Source organism: Leptidea sinapis, chromosome Z (assembly GCF_905404315.1).
Source record: "Leptidea sinapis chromosome Z, ilLepSina1.1, whole genome shotgun sequence".
In the NCBI taxonomy this organism is placed as follows: Eukaryota; Metazoa; Arthropoda; class Insecta; order Lepidoptera; family Pieridae; genus Leptidea; species Leptidea sinapis.
The window spans coordinates 3,212,908-3,232,694 of record NC_066312.1 but is presented as its reverse complement, the minus strand read 5'-3'; the positions used below and the strand labels follow the sequence as shown (position 1 = coordinate 3,232,694).

Sequence of the window (19,787 nt, the reverse complement as noted above, 5' to 3'; positions counted from 1 at the left end):
ATATGCTGTAATATCAGTGGGAGGCTCCTTTGCACAAGATGCCGGCCAGATTATGTGTACCACAACGACGCCTATTTCTGCCATGAAGCAGTAATGTGTAAGCATTATTGTGTTTCGGTCTGAAGTGCGCCGTAGCTAGTGAAATTACTGAGCAAATGAAACTCACAATTTTTGGGTATTTCAATAATCCTGAGCGGCACCAAATTACCAAAAGATGAACGTCCTGCTCATCTCGACCCTTATTTTCATATAAAAAATATGTAAGGAGTAGCATGAGGTATTATTAATAATTGAAAAACTCACAACTTATACAGTATTTTCAGTTCTTCTATGACTCAAGTGTATAACAGCACGTGAAACATTGCTCGTGTAACAAATTAGAATATTTATATAGTCGCCTTCATTTTTCCTCTTGCACTATCTTATCAGTGGTCGTAATCGACGAGTTTCTTCAAGATAACGCTTACGATCTATACCTACGTATTTATAACAGAGCCAATCAAAACCGTTTTTTACGCGATACCTACATAATATTTTACAATATCAATAAATGTTCATCACAATACTAATGTTAAAGGAATGTATTATGGTATATTTTTAAATTTTATAAAAAAATAAAAACAAACAGCTGTTACATCGAAAAATGAAATTGAAACGCCTTACTCGTTTTAACAGCAAAGTGTTGCAAACGATCATTAGCTACTATAATTAGCTATTTATATGTTACTAACGATAGGTAGGTATTGATAGGCCCCCCATAAGATGGACCGACGATCTGGTCAAGATTGCCGGAATACGTTGGATGAGGGCAGCGCAATTGGGCAGGACCGGTCGTCGAGAAAATCTTTGGGAGAGGCCTTCGTCTAGCAGGGGAAGTCTTCCGGCTGATGATGATATTACTAACGCACCCGACAGACGTACTTGTAAACACGTCTTAAATTAAAAAAAACTTTATTGAATAAACTATAAGAGTTTGGACCGTTACAATGAAAATTTACTAAAAAAAAAAAGTAAATATTTTAAATATAAACAATTGAACAATAAATATGTTATAAACATAAATGTTTGTTTGTCGACGCGATAGTAAATTTGATAGGGAATAATGAAAAATACCAAACTTTTTTTTCAATATTTATAGCTTTAAGGTCCATCGTCTCTCAAAAAAATCCTATTACACACTAATTACATCTTCATGTAGTATATCAATAACACAAAAATTTCCTGAATCTGCTCGCAGCGCCTCCTATCGGGAGACATTGAAATTAAAATTTAATATTTTTCAATATTCGACTCTTTTTGCCGGATTTACTTTAAAAAATTCCAAGATCGACAATAATTTAAAAATAAAAAAATTAATTAAATACACATTTTCCGAATAGACATTCTCGAATTGGCTGGGACACATAAAATATTTTGGAAAGAAGAATTATTTATGGTTTGAATTGAGAATCTAAACCATTCTGGAATAAACACAATCAATTTCATCAAAATCGGTCTAACCGTTTAGGAGTAGTTCAATTATGAAGAAGCCATTGCATCCCTGTTACAATATCGGGGTTTGTACCAAGATCATAACTTAACATATACTAGCTAACTTGACTTAACATATACGTATCATTATCATTAATTTAACATAAACGACCTGAAATCCCGGTAATGTGTGAACAATAATGATTTGTAATGTGTGCATTAGCTAGTGGTTTAATATGCAAAATGCTAAGGAGCTGATTTAAGCGTGGCGAGCTATTTAAGTCTTGTCAATTAAAACCGCTTACAGCAACAATAGATTCGCTTACCTTTTTAAACGACTTCAAAGAGAAAGAGTGTCTCACAAGAAATATCACGTCTCTCACGTGAAATAGAGTTTTGAACAGCATTTTTTCAGAGTCGATTAATTTTTTCCGTTCTCGTTTCTGGCGATCTATATTGTTTAAGCACCTTTCGTAGGCTTACCCATAGCCACTTAAAAAAATACTATTAATATTTAACAGCAAAAACCAACGAAATATTACTTTTCCTGATATAATCTAGAAAACATCCTACTGTAGTTTACAGAATTAAACACTAAAAAGTAAAAAAAACTACATTTAAAAAAACCACCTTCAAAAACTATAAAAAAAACTTAACTTTAAAAAGAGTTAATTTCATACACCTCCTTTACAAACCTAATACCTTTAATATTAATAAAATACCTACTATTATTCGTATTTGGTACCTATTGATAGGTTTGAATTCGGTGCCATGCCAAAAAAATATTTTGTAAAGGGCATGGCATGATGGCAACGATTTCAATCTTGCTGAATCTCCGTTAGCGATGTCCTTCTATCTTGCATGCTTTGAATGTCTATACGCTAGTATATTATAAGTATATGGGAAGTACGAGGTAACGCAATAAAAATTTAAATTATATTTAAAATAATTCATATTGCCTAAGCAATAATAAAAGACGCGCGTTCATACACATTATCAAGCCCCAAATGAAGCAAAGCCAGAGGCTACAGTTGCCAGATTCAACCAACAATTTTTTTAACAATTTTGTATTCCAAAGTGCTTGTCTACCTTGAACCCAGGACTGGAAGTTCCTTAATATAATCAAATCAAATCAAATCAAGTCATTTAATTGCATAGATTGAGTGGGTACATTGGTGTTACATTATAATCATAGGTGCTAACAATCTGCCGGGTAGGCATGCAAAAATAATATTTTACAATTCTTACTCTAAGTTTACCGTGAAAAACATACAACATAAAAACCAAATTATTCATAAAAGTCTATCCACCATAATATTATAAAAATGTGAAAAATAAAAATTTGTTTACTAAAAATGTTAATTTGAAATATCTGAATGAACTTATTCTAATGACTATACATTCATGTCTGTTAAATATTCTTTAACTGAATAATTTTCTTCGTCATTAAAAATTCCTTAATTTTATTTTTAAAAGAGTTAATATTTAAGTTTTGGTCCGCTAATGATGCTGGTAGTTTATTATATAGCTGAGGAGCTATATTAAATATACTATTACCAAAAAGTACCGTTTGTATGCTGCGTGAAACATATTTTATTTTTTCTGCGTTTACTATCAGAGTAACTAAATAGTTGATCATTTGTTCTAATGAATACTAGCACTTCATATATATATAGGCACGGGAAAGTAAGTATTTTAAATTTATCAAAATATGGTTTACAGGAATCAGTAGGGCTTAAATGAAATATAGATCTTATACATTTTTTCTGACATTTAAAGACTCTATCCTTATCTGTGGAATTTCCCCAAAATATGATCCCGTACCGAATTTTTGATGTGACATATGCGTTAAAAGCTACTAACACTGCGGACTGGTTTACTACTTTAGACAGCATGTGCAATGCAAATGAAAATCTATTTAGCTTCAAGCACAAATATTCAATATGGGTTTTCCAATTTAGGCAATCATCAATATGTAGGCCTAAAAATTTTGTTTGTGTTATTTCAGATATTTTTTTACTTAGATAATTAATGTTCAATGCTATCTTATTGCGTCTATTTGCAAATGTCATTATTCTAGTTTTGTCAAGATTTATGACTAAATTGTTACATGTCAACCAGTTTATAATCTTGCCTATAGTATTATTAATGTCACTTTGAAAAGAATTTAAATTTTCACCTATAAATATCACTGTGCTGTCGTCAGCAAATAAAATCATCTCATGGTTGGTTACCGTAGGGAAATCGTTTATATATGTTATGAACAACAATGGACCTAATATACTTCCCTGCGGTACTCCAGTGGTTACGGTTTTTGACTCCGATATATATGGTGTTTCTGTTTTATCATGCCGTACTAACCTCGCTATTTGTGTCATTTGTTGCCTCCCCGTTAGATATGATTTTAGAAGTGATAAGCTGTTTCCTCTAACCCCGTACACGCTTAGCTTATTCAATAATATTTGATGGTCGACATAGTCAGATGACTTAGTGAGGTCCATATAAAGTACGCATACATGCTTTCTTTTATCTACATTAGTAATGACTTCCTTCAAGAAATTGTATATTGCTAAATTAATTGATTTATTTTTTCTAAAGCCTTTTTGCTTTTCGGTTAATATTTCATTATTTTCAAAATAATCGTTTAAGTTATTACAAATATACTTTTCTATTATTTTTGAGAAAATTGGTATAAGTGTAACTGGTCTATAACAGTCCATGTCTTCCCTATCTTTTTTTTTAAAGAGTGGCTTCACAATTGAAGTTTTTAAATTATCTGGATATACACCATTCTCTACACATAGATTTGTAATATGACACAAACTGGCGATATTATATCAGATACATATTTTACTGCTTTGGTACAAATTTCATCAAACCCAGTGCTATTTGTATTTTTTAGTGTTTTTATGATATTATTTATTTGAGTAGGCGATGATGGTTTCATAAAAATTGAATTCGGCTTGTTCCAGTTAGCGTTTGCTCTTTCATTAGTTGTTGACAAAATTTTACGACTAAGAAAATGTTCATTAAAAGCTTGTGCAATCTCTAAGGGGTCACTTATTATTTCGTTGCCTTTTTTAATACGTTCAATTTTGTTATTATTGAGTTTTAATCTGTTTTCATTTATTATGTCCCATGTAGCCTTAGATTTGTTATGCGAATTTCTTATTTTATAATCATTTTGGGATTTTTGTGTTAGTTTGATGATATTTTTTAAACGCTTTCCATACACTTTGTAATTTTGTTTATTTTTATTATTAGGTTTTTTCTATATTTCCATAGTAACTCTCGTTTCCTTTTGCAACATTGTCTTATTCCTTTTGATATCCACTTTGGTTTTCTAATTGACTGTATTTTTATTTTAATGTAAGGAAAGCAGAGATAGTAAAGAAGTGAGAACATTGCGAAAAATCTATTGTATGCTTCATTTGGTTCAGATGTTTCATAAACATCCGAAAATGTAATACTACTTAGGTATTCCTTAAATTTACTCAAGTTTTCTTCGCTAATGTGTCTTCTTAAAATAAACCAGTATTCTATCCGACTAAATTTTTTAACAGTAAGGCTGAAAATTTGTGCTGTATGGTCTGATAGAGCCAGTTCTTCAACAGAACAGCTATAGCTCCGAATATTGGTCAAAAAGTTATCGATACATGTGCCACTTACTAAGCGCGTTGGCTGTGTAAGTGCTAATTTAAGATTAAAACCATGTACTAATTCATTAAGGGTTTGCGTAATTTTATTATTTTTTAACACGTCTATATTTATATCACCACAGATAATGATTTTCCTTTTTTTGAAGCAATTTTTATTAAGTATGTTGTATAAACTGTCAAAAAATGTGTCTAAGGTAAATTTATCGAGTTTTGGTGGTCTATAAATACATATTACTATTGTGCTTTGATCTATTAGGTCGACTCCACTACATTCTATAACACCTGGTACGCTTAAGCGTGTGATAACCGTTAACTCTTTAAATTTAACCGAATTTCGTACAAGTATGGCTGACCCACCCCTTCTATTATTACGAAAATATGCAGAAGCAATGCGAAAATTTGATATCCTAAGCAGCTCACAATCGTGTTCAATTAAATTATGTTCCGTAAAACAAAGTACATCTATAAAAATATTTTTGCTAAGTTCTAATTCGTCGAGTTGTACTACCATCTGTTCAGTTCAGTTCAGTTCTGTTATAATATATAAACAATACTATGACGGTATAGTCACCTTAATTTCTCCTTGTCCCTCGGCACAGCATGCCTGTAGGTCTTTTAATAGTAGTTGATATTTGGTGATCCTCTGGACTGGCTTGATTAGATACGCAGCGAGTGGGTGTTCTAGCTTCTTCTTTCGCTGTACCCTAAATAAAAAATACTTGTCATTATGTTACTTTATAGCTTTCAAACATAATAATATACTAGCTGACCCGGCAAACGTTGTTTTGCCATATAAATTATTTTTAGAGTTGAACCGTTTCTTGGACATTGCAACATTAGGTAATTTTCTAAAATAAATTTGTTTTTCTAAAATAAACGTAGCCTATGTTACTTCTTACTACAACAGCTACCTGCCAACAAAAGTCACGTCAGACAAAAATTCTGAGAAATGTTATTGTGGTGTATATATATTATTATCCATGTAGTAAAAACGTTTATTCTAATATTACAAACAGACACTCCAATTTTATTTATATGTACAAAATTACTATTTAATTCCGCGTCATCTATCGCAACAAACGGTAAATAGCTGCGTAATCTGGCACCATCGTTTCACGTCAGCGCCATCTTGTGGTAAACGATTTTGTTATTATTTGTACGGTCAAAGTATATAATAGAAGTATACGAAAAATAGTTGAATTTGATAGTCCAATACAGAATAGCCCAATTAATAATGAAAAAATAACAAAATTTAGTAAAACTACTATAATAAAATTGTTAAGTAATACAAAATACGTCTCAAGTAAATATAAATTAAATTATATCTTGGTGTTCTGTTAACGTGTTCTATATTATTATATGTACTTGAATGAAAATTAACAATTTAAGATAAATTTTTACCTTTAAACGTACACTGTGTTACTTATAAACGCGAAGTAAAGTTAATAGCTCTCATTGATGGTACCAAATCTATTAAAAATTAATAAATGAAATAGTTCAATTATTTTATCCTATTTTCACAAATTTCAAACAAGAGTCGGAATGTCATGTCAAAGACATTTTTAAAAGGCAAATAACAAACCAATAATTAAAAATATATTAAATAGGAATATCACCAAATTTTGAAATAATATATTGACTGTTATATTTAAAAATGTAGTATTGTAAGTTGTAAAGCTAGGCGCTACGGAGCGGTGTTGCTGAATGCTCTGATGTCATACACTACGATCAGTATCATCGACAGCAGCATGAGCGACATCTCCGTAAGAAATATTTAAATAATGCAGAAAGAAACATCAAAGTAACCTCAAAACTCGGTGGATTTTATTGAAACAAAATTAGTGTATTTATAGACTATGTGACACAAACTTGGCAGACTTATTGATATCTTCCAATACGGTCAGATTATGGGTTAGTTCTAGTTATTATTTTTTGGAATACAATAGAACCAAAACACCGCATGCTGTGGACTCAACAACAACATCACCGTCGATGGAAAATGTCACAAGCTCCTACGTCCGTACCTCTCAAAGTAGTCGCCCGCGTGCGTAACAACGGCCGCATTGCTATCGGGCTTGTTGCGGCAGTAGGACACGTACATGTCGAACTGTCTCGCCCAAGTCACGAAGCAATGCCCGACGTCCTCCGGCCACGCCTCGTACTTGTCCAGCTCCCGCAGGAAGATGCGTTCGTGGAATCTATGAATCTCTTCTATGTTGCCAAATATCAGCTCCTCCTGTGAACATAACTCATTTATATTATTTGTTTTATGAAAATAAGGGACGAGACGAGCAGGACGTTCATCTGATGGTAATTGACACGCCCTGCCCATCACAATGCAGTGCCGCTAAGGATACCTGAAAAACCCAAAAATTCTGAGTGGCACTACAATTGCGCTCGTCACCTAGAGGCATAAGATGTTAAATATTATTTGCCCTGTAATTTCAATAGCTACAACGCCCTTCAAACCGAAACACAGTAATGTTTACACATTGCTGCTTCACGGCAGAAATAGGCGCCGTTGTGGTACCCATAATCTAGATGACATCCCGTGCAACGGAGCCTCCCACTGGTACTAACTAATCTCATATATAGAATAAAAATGTGCAGCAGGTTTACGGTATTTACGGCCCATCGTATTACTCAATGTATATATATTGTGAAGAAATTCGTAAACTTACTTTTCCCTGCAAAGCTTGCGGTACGGCAGCCGGGTCCGTTCGCATTTCCCTCAAGTACCCCGTGATGCAAGTCTCTAGATCTTTGACATAAGCGCGCTCCGTTTGCAGGAGCTCAGCCATTATGAATCTGTACAAAAGATGGAAAAAGTTAAATGAAATTCGATAAAATTCTCTCTTTCTGAAGTGAAAACTTCTTTATGTCTTTTGTGGATGAAATAACACCGACTCTTCACGCTCAGCTATTTACGTTCGTTTGAGTTCGGAATCGACGTAGACACGGTATGTTACATTTGATAATTTTGTCTTAAAAAAATCGGAACGTTATAATCCATCGATTCGTATTTGCAGAAGCTGCGTTCTACGAGTCTGACTTTCTGCAAAAGTTAATTTTAGTTACGTCACCTAATCTCAAAAGTATATTTTTCGATTTCAAAATACTTGCAACACTTTAAGAGCCAAATTCACTGTTTTACATAAGAGTAATCATATCACGTTTATTCGTGACCGTAACCAAGGAGGTATATCTCTAAATAATATAGAATGATTTGCCATATTTTGTTATTACTATTATTCTAAGATAGTGTCACTCACTCTTTCCGCCTCGCGCTGCGTCTCTTCTCGTCACCGACAGCGGGCGGTTGTGTCTCCACCCGCACTTCGTTCTCGGAGTGAGTCGACGCAATGGACGGCGCAACGCCTGAGTCACTTTCACCTTCCACTTCACTTGCCTCCATAGTACCGCTAAACTCCGCATATCTGAAATAGTTTACAGTCTCATCATATGTTTTCTATTTTTTTTAAAAATACGACGCACTAGTTGAACACAGGAGCGTCGCTAACCGTTTAGGAGCAAGATACTATTGTGTTTTCGTTTTTAAGTCCAACACAATTTGTTAATGACAAAACGTCATGTTTGTGACATGTTAATGAGTTTATATACCTTTGTGTTGCCGTTAAAAATAAATATTTTTTTAATAAAACTAAAAATAGGATGTCCATGTACACAAAAGGTATGGTATCTTTAAATCACAGTCATTATCTCAATGAGCACAGTTACATAAAAGGTGGTTTGGCTTATGCGTTGCGACTCACGATACAGACAAATAATTTCAGCTACTCTTTCCATTTTATATTCCCATAAAAAACCTTAGCCTATATATATAACCTATATATATAATATAACCTAAACCTATTAAAGGTTTTCTCTCCATGTTTTACAATGTGTTCGTTATTTTGACAAACCAACTACAAATATAAGCAATTCGATCTCAGAAACCTCTGAAAGAGCTGACACCATCTGAAGAGTGACAGCGACAGAAGTATACGTGTATAGCAGCAAAGGAAAGTAACATGTATCTGTCTCGCCCTATTGCCTATCTCGCATTAAACACTCTATCTCAGTCTTCAAGTCGGCAGGTGCCCATACCTAACGTGCACCCTTTCTCACATATATTACATGTTACTATACAACTTTGAATTTCATGATATCTCTATCTTTTAATTTGTATGACGTACAGAATAGTATACGTAAATTATAAATTCGTTGTCTACTTTAATAGTTCTAGTAGTATCGCCGATACCCATTCTTCCTTTCGTATATCGATAATAAATGAACAAACCATGATCTGAATTGTCATACAAACTATGTAATAGATAGATTTAAAGTAAGTAATTATATGATTATATCATTATATGGTATTACGTCATCTTACATTGGTGTTACATTAAGTAAGATTGACCAAGTTTACCATCGACAAATGACGTTCTGGAAGGATCTAACTAGACTATCGTCACTATTCTTTAGACTATAAATACATACCTAGCGTCAACAGCCGCAACCCACTCTTTGATCTGCACAGCATGAGGGTGTCCCTTCTCAACCAGTCCATCCGCAAGTTGAGCCAAAAGCCGAACCCTCTCTCTGCTCTCCCTGGCGACGCCCGCGGCCGCCGCAGCCGCTGCTGCACCACATCGCTCCTGCGTCTCCCGAATCCATTCCACGGCAGCCCGAGCGGAGCGCTCGAATAGCGCGAACTGCTGACATTGTTCCAACCGCTTCTTGCGGACTGTCCAGTGTTCCAATACCTTCACATACAGAACCACATATCATTTTCCAATCAAAACTAGTTCACAGAGATCACAATTAAATACACGCAAACATCTTATTTAGACTTTTATTTGACTGGTATATTTACTAATCTCGATTAGCATATTTTTATTAATTAACATTTAAAAATTACATGATAAGGGAATATTACCGGCTGCAATGTAACCATTATGAAATTTCTGAACATGAATTGTGGACACGACTGTCGAACACAGAACTCTATCTGACATGGAGCATAAAGAGTGATACCATCGGAGCAGCCAACAAAAGCTCCATTGTATTAATACTTTTGAATAGCACAGTAATATCCTATGCCGACACACATCAACATAATATATAATTACACATATATATAATTCAATCACTTATTCCTTCATAACGTGTAATAAAAAGAATGATAGCGACCACTTCGGCTGATGTTATAAAGTGATGTGTTTGTTTGTTTGGCGACTATTGTTTGAATGCAACGTTCCGCGGATGTTGCAGATTCTATCTAGCCGTATGTAGTTATTTTATAAGCACGCGGAAAACAATTAGCGCTGATAATGTTTAAAATAGATTTAATTGCATTGTGTCGGTGCCGTGCAGTCTAGCATTCTAGCTTTGCATTATCGCACAAGCTAGTCAGAATACTGTTTAATGTTACTCCATAATGAATATCGAACTGAAACTTAAAACTCATATACCTATAATTTAAGTTGGTTATCACAATAAATTCGAAATGAATATTTGAACCTACAAGTAAAATACTAAATGAAAATTACGTGGCAAAACTCTTAAATATTTTAAAAATACCTATAGAAATTCAATTTATGACGGGACCGGACGATTGGCTCATTTGGTAAGAGCGCTTGGACGGAACCAAAAAACGCGTGTTCGAGTCCCACAACGTCCATGAATTTTGGTGCAAATTAAATTTGTATATTTAATCTTGGAAGTGAGGGATTTCACTTAAAATAACAAACTATTTTAAAAATACTAAAGAATAATTCCATTCAAAGCGTCAATAAGTTGAAATATATAGAAATTTCATACTATTAGGTCATCATATAGGCCAAAAGAATAAAATATTTAACTTAACTATTTAAAAAAAAAATTGAAAATAATAAACCCTGCATAGAATTTTGATTCGAATTAATTGATGACAACCCGTAAAATAGTCCAGTTGTGACACAGTTGTCACAGTGCCCAGTGACACTGCTTGTTTAGAGGTCCCGGGTTCGAATCCCGGTAGTTGCAAACATTTTATATGATGAATATGGATTTATGTTTCAGAGTCATGGATGTTTAATTATGTATATAAGTAGTATTAAATACATCGTTGTCATCCGTTGTGCACAAGCGTGTTAATGTTAATATTTACTTACGCTTTCTACGATAACGTCTAATCTGTTTTAGCAGTTATTATAAAAAGTGAAAATATTAAATGTGAAACCAGGAAGACCGTACACCATATAATGTATCTTATAAATAACTAACTGATTGACTGGGACATTCATACACCATTTAAGATCCATGCCGGAATCAATAGCAATGCTGTGTCCCCTGAAAAGGATATCATGTTTTCTACCAAAACTGTGAAAAAAAACCTAGTAGGCTCATAGCTAAACTAGTATTATATTACCTGTTTCTATCGCCGTTGACAAATCTGTGGCGTCTATTTTAATAAGGTTTCTTTATACGGAAATTTAAATCAAAGAGTATCCTAAAAAAGTAAATGCATCAAACTGCATTATGCTACCATTCGTGGCTTAGACATAATAGTACACAGCTGAGGAAGAGAAGTTAGCGATTCCTACGAGGGTGCAATTTGTAGGTATTAGACGAAGGCAAAGGCCTCAACATGCCAGAGTAATAAATAGTGATAAATATTGCTATATACCATACCCATGGCAATTATCAATTTTACAAATTGAAGCAGAGACTATTGTTTAAAATAGATTAAGGCTGACACACACCTTGTATATAAATAGTAACTAGCGCAGCCTAGTATCATCGCCCATTAAATTATTGTATACCCAAAGTGATTAGCAATGCGTTAGCAATGGATTTTCATATGCATTTTGAGCCCGATATACCATGTAAGTAATAGATTGGCATACAAATTTCATACTATTCCCAGTTTTCAAATTAATACGAATAGATTATTTATTCATACGGCTTTACTCACGTTTTTGTCGGTGTCGGTGCCGACTAGTTTCGGGACATTAATAACATTATACGAGTAGAATTAAATATATTATTTATAAGTCGAGCAGTGACAATATTTTCATGATTACCAGTAAAGCAATAATTATTATAACAGTCCGCATAAGACCAGTGACCGTGTCACACGGTACCAACTAGCAATTACCATTATAACCATAGCCATGGTGTATTACTCTATTAAAGTGAAACAAATATAACTTATACCTACTCGCTGACCCGACACACATTAGTCTGTACATAATTAATATTTTTTTTGTCAATAATATTTTATAACATCAAGAATTTTTCTTAAAATATGCTCCCCGAAATTGTTTATAAATTGTTATAGAAAATATGTCCAAAATATTGAAAATATAAATCATTACGAGTCCCAAGTCGAAATAGCTATCTTTCAAGTTGGACTAATCTGCACTTCATGAAGTAATCCCCACCGGGTTAGACCTAGTATTGGCGTATCGCGGCCCAGTGCTCCGAATTATATAACAAAAATGAGCTGTCTGAAATTTTTCTTGCGGTTTAACATTTTCTCAGATTTTTAAAGAGTTACTTAGGCACGTTTTTATGGAAAATCAATGTGAACGCCTGAAAAACTACTTAACTGGAAATCAGGAACAATGGACTGAGGTAATACTGAGGCAATAGGTACGTACTTGTTAAAGGCTTTGATTTAAAAAAAGCAGCAAGATTATACCTTTTAAAGAGATTCTTTACATACCTGCTAATAAGATTTTTTAAATCGTACTCAGTCCGTGCTTGCGCTGGATTCATAACGCATTGATAAATTAGTTACACACACTACTGTCTACTTGTGGCTGTGAGTACGAGCACCAAATTGACAAGAGCAGAACTATATTACAGCTTACACGCTGATATAAGAAAAAAATAACACCCTCCTTTGCCTAATTCAGTACTTAAGTGTAGTATTAACGTTAATTTTATTTATCTAAAAAATGTTTTGTTCCTATCCCAGTGTGATTGAAATAATTATTTATTATATATATTGGCGCAAATACTACAACACGAATTGAAAACACGTGCACGTGTACTGAGCCTCATAAATACGGCCGCATTTCAAATCACGTGGATTAGCACGTGCGCCGGGTCCTATAAATACAGCCGCACGGTCGACACTTGAGTCGTGCTCGGGCTGTCGTACGGTACGGACCTCTCTGGGACGTCGTAACGCTGCCCGTTGAATAAACGAAAGTAATAAAATACTTACTCGTGTAGTTTTCTTTGGAAGAACCAATGAGTGATCTTCAGCAAGATAGCAATTGTGATGTCAACAGTAATGACGTCACACCTTTTAAAAACAATAGAGAGGTTCTTTCACCGTCATATATAATAATTATTTCATCTCCGGTCAAATAAAGTACGGAAAATAATGTACTTAAATCGCGAATAAAAGTGGCGAGCGATTGACCGACGAATGCATATCAACCTCGGGGATCCCGCACGTATGTATTTTTTCGAAACTAAAGTGTTGAAATAAAACACCTTTAAAGAATTAAAACGCGCATAATTGTAACTGTGTTCTAGGGGGACTCAGATGAGTCTGGAATGAGATCTGGTAAGGTCTTGAAACGTCGGGTTGACTAAAATAATAATAAAATTGTAACTTTTACGTACAAATCCAATGTAAAATACAGTTGCGTTAAACAGTGAAATGAACGTTCAACATTCAACAAAATCATTAATGATAATCGGCAATGACGTTTGTAAAGTGATATTTGACGTAAAATTGAACGAATATGACGTGTGATAGATTCATTACTCATTTAACCAATCGGTAGTTACTCAAGACATAATTGTCGCTTGTGAAATTGGCAAAATATACTCATAACATGTAGCTTCCAATTAACGTTAATTGAGTTGGACACAGCTTTACTTGGACATGGTGAACGAGGCCCTACATGTCGTTTTCTTAACTAAATGAACAAATGGTTTTTGGCTTTTGACTTTGAAGAGGTTGAGGCGAGAGGAAGTAGTTAGGGACCTTCACATCAGAACGAAGCGATTGGTGGTCGATAATCCCTGCCTTTCTCCATTATATAGGTGAAGAAATATCAAATGATTATGATGGCTAAATTGTGGTTACTTGAAATATAAGTCATACTTAAAAAAAACTAAATAAACGCTTTAGAAAATAAAAAATAATCTTTTATAAGACAATTCGTTCGGCGATCCATTGATTTTTTAACTAAAATATAATATATGTTTAAGGCAACAAACATAAGAACTATTTTTTCGTCTACTATATATCGTACTAGCTGACCCGGTAAACGTTGATTTGCCATATAAATTGTATTGATCTTTTCCTTGCCAGTTGATAAGAGATGGCGCTAGTTGTATTCATTAGTAACAATCACAGTTCTTTTATATTTTGTATAATTCACACGATAGTTTTATAAATTATAGCCATTTGTTATTCTGGTGTGTAAGCTCTATTATTGCAAAGTTTCATCAAAACCTATTCAGTAGATTTTGCGTTAAAGAAGTTCAAACATACATACAGACACAGAAACTTTCACATTCATAATATTAGTAGGATTGTGGGTACGAAACGCGGTGGCGATAGTGAACAAACCTTGTTCTCCTGCGCTAGAAGCGTGTCCAGAATGGCCCGCGTCTGTTCGTGGTGCGCCTTGCTCGCCGCCGCGGTCTGTCCGTGCACCTGCGCCGAGCGCGCCGCGTACTTCAAAAACGTCTCCGCAGTGCGCCGCGCGAGCGTGCACGCTTTCAGAAACGCCTCCTTCTGCTCGCCGTGCTTAACTATCAGTGCGGCCACCTGTACAATTTTATTATGTTATACCTTAAATAACATTTGAAGAGAAAACTTTATGAACGATGCGGGAGTCGAACTCACGACCTCTGGCGTTCCGTAAGAGTTGAATAAAGCATACAAGATTTTATGACCACACATCACTCAGTTGGGAGAGCACTGGCACGGAACGCCATAGGTCATGTGATCGAAGCCCGCATCGTTCATAAAATTTTGTTTTCAAATTTTATTTGTTTATTAATCCTATAAGTGAGGGTGATCACTTTAAAAACATAACAAATTGTTTGTATATTCTACCTTTAAACGAGCAATTCTTGTATATATATTAACTGTATCTCTGAAACGGCTCTAATAATTTAATGAAATTTAGTATACAGGTAGTTTCGAAGGCGACAAATCAAACGATTTTAAAAAATGTAGTTTTATCCGTGTTTGAATGACAAACAGCTACAATAATATTAGAATACAAAAGTAAATTTCGCCAATATTCAAGATTGTAATAGCTCAGATGAGACATTGGGTGATCCGGAAAGCAGAAGACCCCGGCTCGAATCCAGATGTCCGATTAGTTTTCTTTTTGTTCAAGTTTTGTACATTCTTAAAAATCCGAGCAAGGCTCGATCGTTTAGATAATATATATTTTAACAAGCATATCATATAAATAAAATAAAAATGCATACATAATTTTTTGTATCAAATTCAATGTACATGAATATGTATACTAATAAATGGAGAGCTGGTTTTTTGTTCGATTATACAACGAAAACTACTCAACCAATCTGAATATTATTATATATATAATATAGGATATATTATTGATTACTTATTCGGAACCAATATTTTTTTGACATGGAAATAATTATGTATTTGGAATACAAAGAATTCAACGTAGATATTTGGGCCACCACTTTCTGAACAAGTTCATTCTATATTGGATTGTGCCTGAAGTGACACGTATTTCCAGGTCTTACTTTAAAATTAACTTAAAGTACAAACCTGCGCGGCCTTATCCAGATTGAGAGTAACCGTGGTCTGCGTGTCGTCGTTAGGGGTGGATATGGAGAGCCCCGAGCCGCACCAGTCTTCGTCCCGCCGGTACTCGCGCTCCAAAGAGTCCAACACCGAGCACACCTGCTCAGCCGTCTTGTAGAAATTCAGCGACGCCGTCACCAACTTGTGCCGCTCTTCGGCGCACGTCACCAGCCGCTGCCACCGTTCTGTCACCTCCTCAGATATCTCCCTGAAGATTTTTGTCACGTATGAGCCGAATATTAAACATTTAGCGCAAGTAGAACTAGCTATGTGGAGTATCCGAACGTGATAAACTGTGATGTTGGTGTCGCAAGAGGATATTTGCGTCGATAATCACTTACCATAATGTAACCCGGAAGCTAGTTTGTTCTCCTATTTATAACAGGTTTTAAGGGATTGCCTGCATTTATCACGGGGAGTATTCTGAAGAGCTGTTTAACCTGATACCTGACGCCAAATTCTACCTTCCCACGACACCCCACGAGTTAAGATATCATCCCCACGATTTGGATGTGTGGCGCTCCTCCCGCGTACACTTTTCTAAAATGCCCGCAACGATCCCGTGATTCCTCTGGTGTTGTAAGAGAATATAGGCGGCGGTAATCGCTTAACATGAGGTGACCCGAAGATTTCCTCCTTTTCCATAAAGAAATTAAAAGTAATAAAAGGAAACCACGGCAAAGTACCTTATAGTATGCGGATCGTAGTGGTTAGCCGCCCGCAAAGCATCGGCCCTGTACTTGACTTGCACGGCACTCGCGTGTGTCTTCTCGACGGCCACTTGAAACTGGTCATGCTCTCGTTTCAGCTGTTCAGCGTCGGATAGTGTGCCCGGGATGGAGAAAGACGCGGCCAGCATCGCTTCGCCGTTGCGGATCCAACTGACAACTTGCGCTGCGTCTTTTTGAAATTGACCTGAACAAAAATACATATTTATAAACCTAACCTTAATACTCGTAAATAGAAATGAAATTTGTTTATTATCATTACAAAGTTCGATGTGAATTGTTAAGTCAAAAAAAAGTTAAAAATCAATTCTGGGACTGTAATGCTTTTGCTTGAATATCGGATATGAATTTTTAAGAAAAAAATTCCGGTTCGTGTACACTAGTACGCAGATGCACTTGGTGTCAATTGCCAAAGCTCTTGTATTACCCGAATTTTTTAGGTGTCACTAAAAGTCGAAGTGGGTGGAATTTAAAATTTGAATAGAGTTAAGGAGATCCAAGTGACAAGTACAGTGTTATGACAAAAAACATCAAAAATTTTAAAGTCCATCAACAAATTAATGTTTTAAATAACCGACAGTATAATTGTGAAGTTTGTACAATATTGTTATATTAATATTATTATTTACTATGTTAATCAGAATACTCGTTATTGAAATGCTCGCTTATGCGGCGTGCAAAATTGGGTAAAAATAGAGTATTTTCAATATTCACGCTCCCGTATTTAAAAGAAAAGGCGCTGGATATGTCCGTTAGAGAAATAGTAAAATATGTTTTGCGGGGTAAATATCGCCTATGTACCTGTTTCCTAACTACCCGCCTTTCTTATTTGCCTACGAGTTACAGGATTTCTCTACTCACCCAGCTGCACGCACTGCTCGAACCTAGCGCGGCGCTCTTCAGCCAGCTCTTCCAGATCAAGCTGCCTGTCGTGCAGGAACTCAAGCAGCAGCTGCACGCGAGCCTGAGCGTCGAGCGGCGCACCCTCCGAGCTGTCCGAGCTGGACGCCATCACGTCTGACGCCTCCGCTATGGCGGCCGCGAGCTCCTGCCCTTGCTGCACTACCTGCATGGACACGGGCGAGGCATTATTAAAAAAATATACTCCAGTGATTGTTAACGTTTTACGGAATAAGTCTGCTGTAATGAGTGATCGGCGCTACCCATTCTCTGTTGCAAAACCAGAGGAATCAAAGGTTTGTTTCCAGATTATTAAGACCTATTAAGGCAAATTGTTGGAGTTGGGAACACAAAATATACCATCCTTTTTCATGTGGTATTGTCAGCGATTGCACTCTTCACCTTAATAGACAGTATAATTTATTATCAGTACTCCCACGGCAGTAGTAGTAATTTCACTGGCTTACAAATAGGATTTGTACTGCTACCTGGTGGGGAAAGGGCGATGAGATGATACCACAGTCAGCATGTGTAATGAAGCATACCTGATATGTAGCATGTTGCATTCTACCCACGCTCTCGTTGTGCGCCGCTAAGGCTTGCTCTGCCTGCTGAGGGTCACGAGGAGGCTCCGTACGTTGCAACTCATCGCCCCACAACTCAAGCCTTGACGACACCTGGCAAATTAGGAATAGCTTCGATTAAGACAGAACTAGTCTAAAAATATAAACAGTAGTTTCTAAATCATATTGTAAATAATCTGTCTCCCTCTAGTTGCGCGCTCAATGCATAGAATTGTGATGGTCTCCACATCTATACTATACTCTAAATTAATTTGTAGCCATTTATGGCCATTGGTTACATATGGCTAGACTAAGTCGCTAACAAAGGTGTGGATTAATTATTTATTTATAAAGCGCTTGAATCTGGATTTGATTACTTACATATTCAATTGATCTTATACAATCCATTTTTGGAGACCCATACATTATTAGTTTTATTCAAAACCAGTTTTCATCAAAAGTATAATATAAAATTCAAGATGAGGTAACATTAAAATCAGAGTAATAGGTAACGAAAACGGGTCCAAGTACGTGTTTATGCACGGCCAGACTATTACCAACAAGACACGTCTGACTGTTTATAGAGACGTGTTGATTACGCTTACTTATGGTAGCGAATGTTGGTGGGCAGAAGAAGAATGAAAGCAGAAATAAGACAGTATAAATGAGAGCTTTGAGACAAATGTATGCGATGTTAATTTGAATAACAGATTAAGAGACAATGACATAAAGAGCGATGTGGAGTAAAAGAAGGGTTAGCGTCCGTTATTAGTGAGAAAATATTGACTGCACTACATTACAGAGCTGATATGAATAGTAATGTTGGGATAGGTCTAGGTAGACGTACATTCCACCATCGGGCCGGGACCAAAAACAAGAGAGCATGAATAAACGGTTTGATGCTGGTGGCAATACCCAGGCATTATATTAGGACCATATCCAGTGGAAGTTCGTGGCAATGGAAACCCTGCCTACCACTCTGGGAGGCTGGCTAAATTGTATGTATGTATGTCAAGATACCCATTTAAGATACCAAAGTACTTCAATGTTAAAGTAGTAATAATTTGTTACGATACTATTTAGAACCATTTGCATGCCATTTTACATATCATTACCCTACGCATAAAGATATGTTATTCATATTACTTTTATCATTAGAATTACGATTATCTCATTTAATGGTTGTAATTTTAAGTTTATCAAGCAATAGGAAAAGTATAAAATTTTCTTCAATTTCATAGCATACTTATTATGTGAATAAGTCGAAATCAAAGGAATTTGTTATTAAAAGATTTAAATTTACTTTTAATTATAACACTAATTCACCTTCGCTTTAAAAGTCCTCGTTAGTGTTGAATGTAGAAAATACGGTTTCGACAGCTATAATTATATGTACTCGGCAGCAATTTCATACTTAACACTAAACCTGTTAGAGCACTGCATCAAATACGACCACACCAAAAATTAAATCTTGTTTTTATCGGACATTATTTTCCCGTTTCCTTTGCTGAAGGTCGCTAAGCTTAGAAATGTATGTGGTCGGTGTTTTGATATCTAGCTGCTATGACAAGGCTGATTGCTTATATAACAAGTTTCACGGATTTATAAAATACTAGCTGACCCAGCAAACTTTGTATTGACATATAAAGTAATTGAA

At 35.4% G+C, this 19,787-nt stretch overlaps 1 protein-coding gene across 2 annotated transcripts in view; it reads right to left on the bottom strand.

Annotated features, from left to right (window-relative positions):
• The window catches only part of LOC126978875 (triple functional domain protein), a 187,012-nt gene that overhangs the window by 111,290 nt on the left and 55,935 nt on the right, over window positions 1–19,787 (bottom strand). For both annotated transcript variants that reach the window (XM_050827991.1, XM_050827992.1), the window contains 10 exons: window positions 18,113–18,244; window positions 17,529–17,733; window positions 16,626–16,854; window positions 15,904–16,147; window positions 14,713–14,913; window positions 9,630–9,895; window positions 8,402–8,566; window positions 7,811–7,937; window positions 7,154–7,365; window positions 5,701–5,833 (listed from right to left, as the gene is read on the bottom strand). In XM_050827991.1, the coding sequence (XP_050683948.1) occupies window positions 5,701–5,833; window positions 7,154–7,365; window positions 7,811–7,937; window positions 8,402–8,566; window positions 9,630–9,895; window positions 14,713–14,913; window positions 15,904–16,147; window positions 16,626–16,854; window positions 17,529–17,733; window positions 18,113–18,244 (1,914 nt within the window). The remainder of the gene's footprint in view (window positions 1–5,700; window positions 5,834–7,153; window positions 7,366–7,810; window positions 7,938–8,401; window positions 8,567–9,629; window positions 9,896–14,712; window positions 14,914–15,903; window positions 16,148–16,625; window positions 16,855–17,528; window positions 17,734–18,112; window positions 18,245–19,787) is intronic.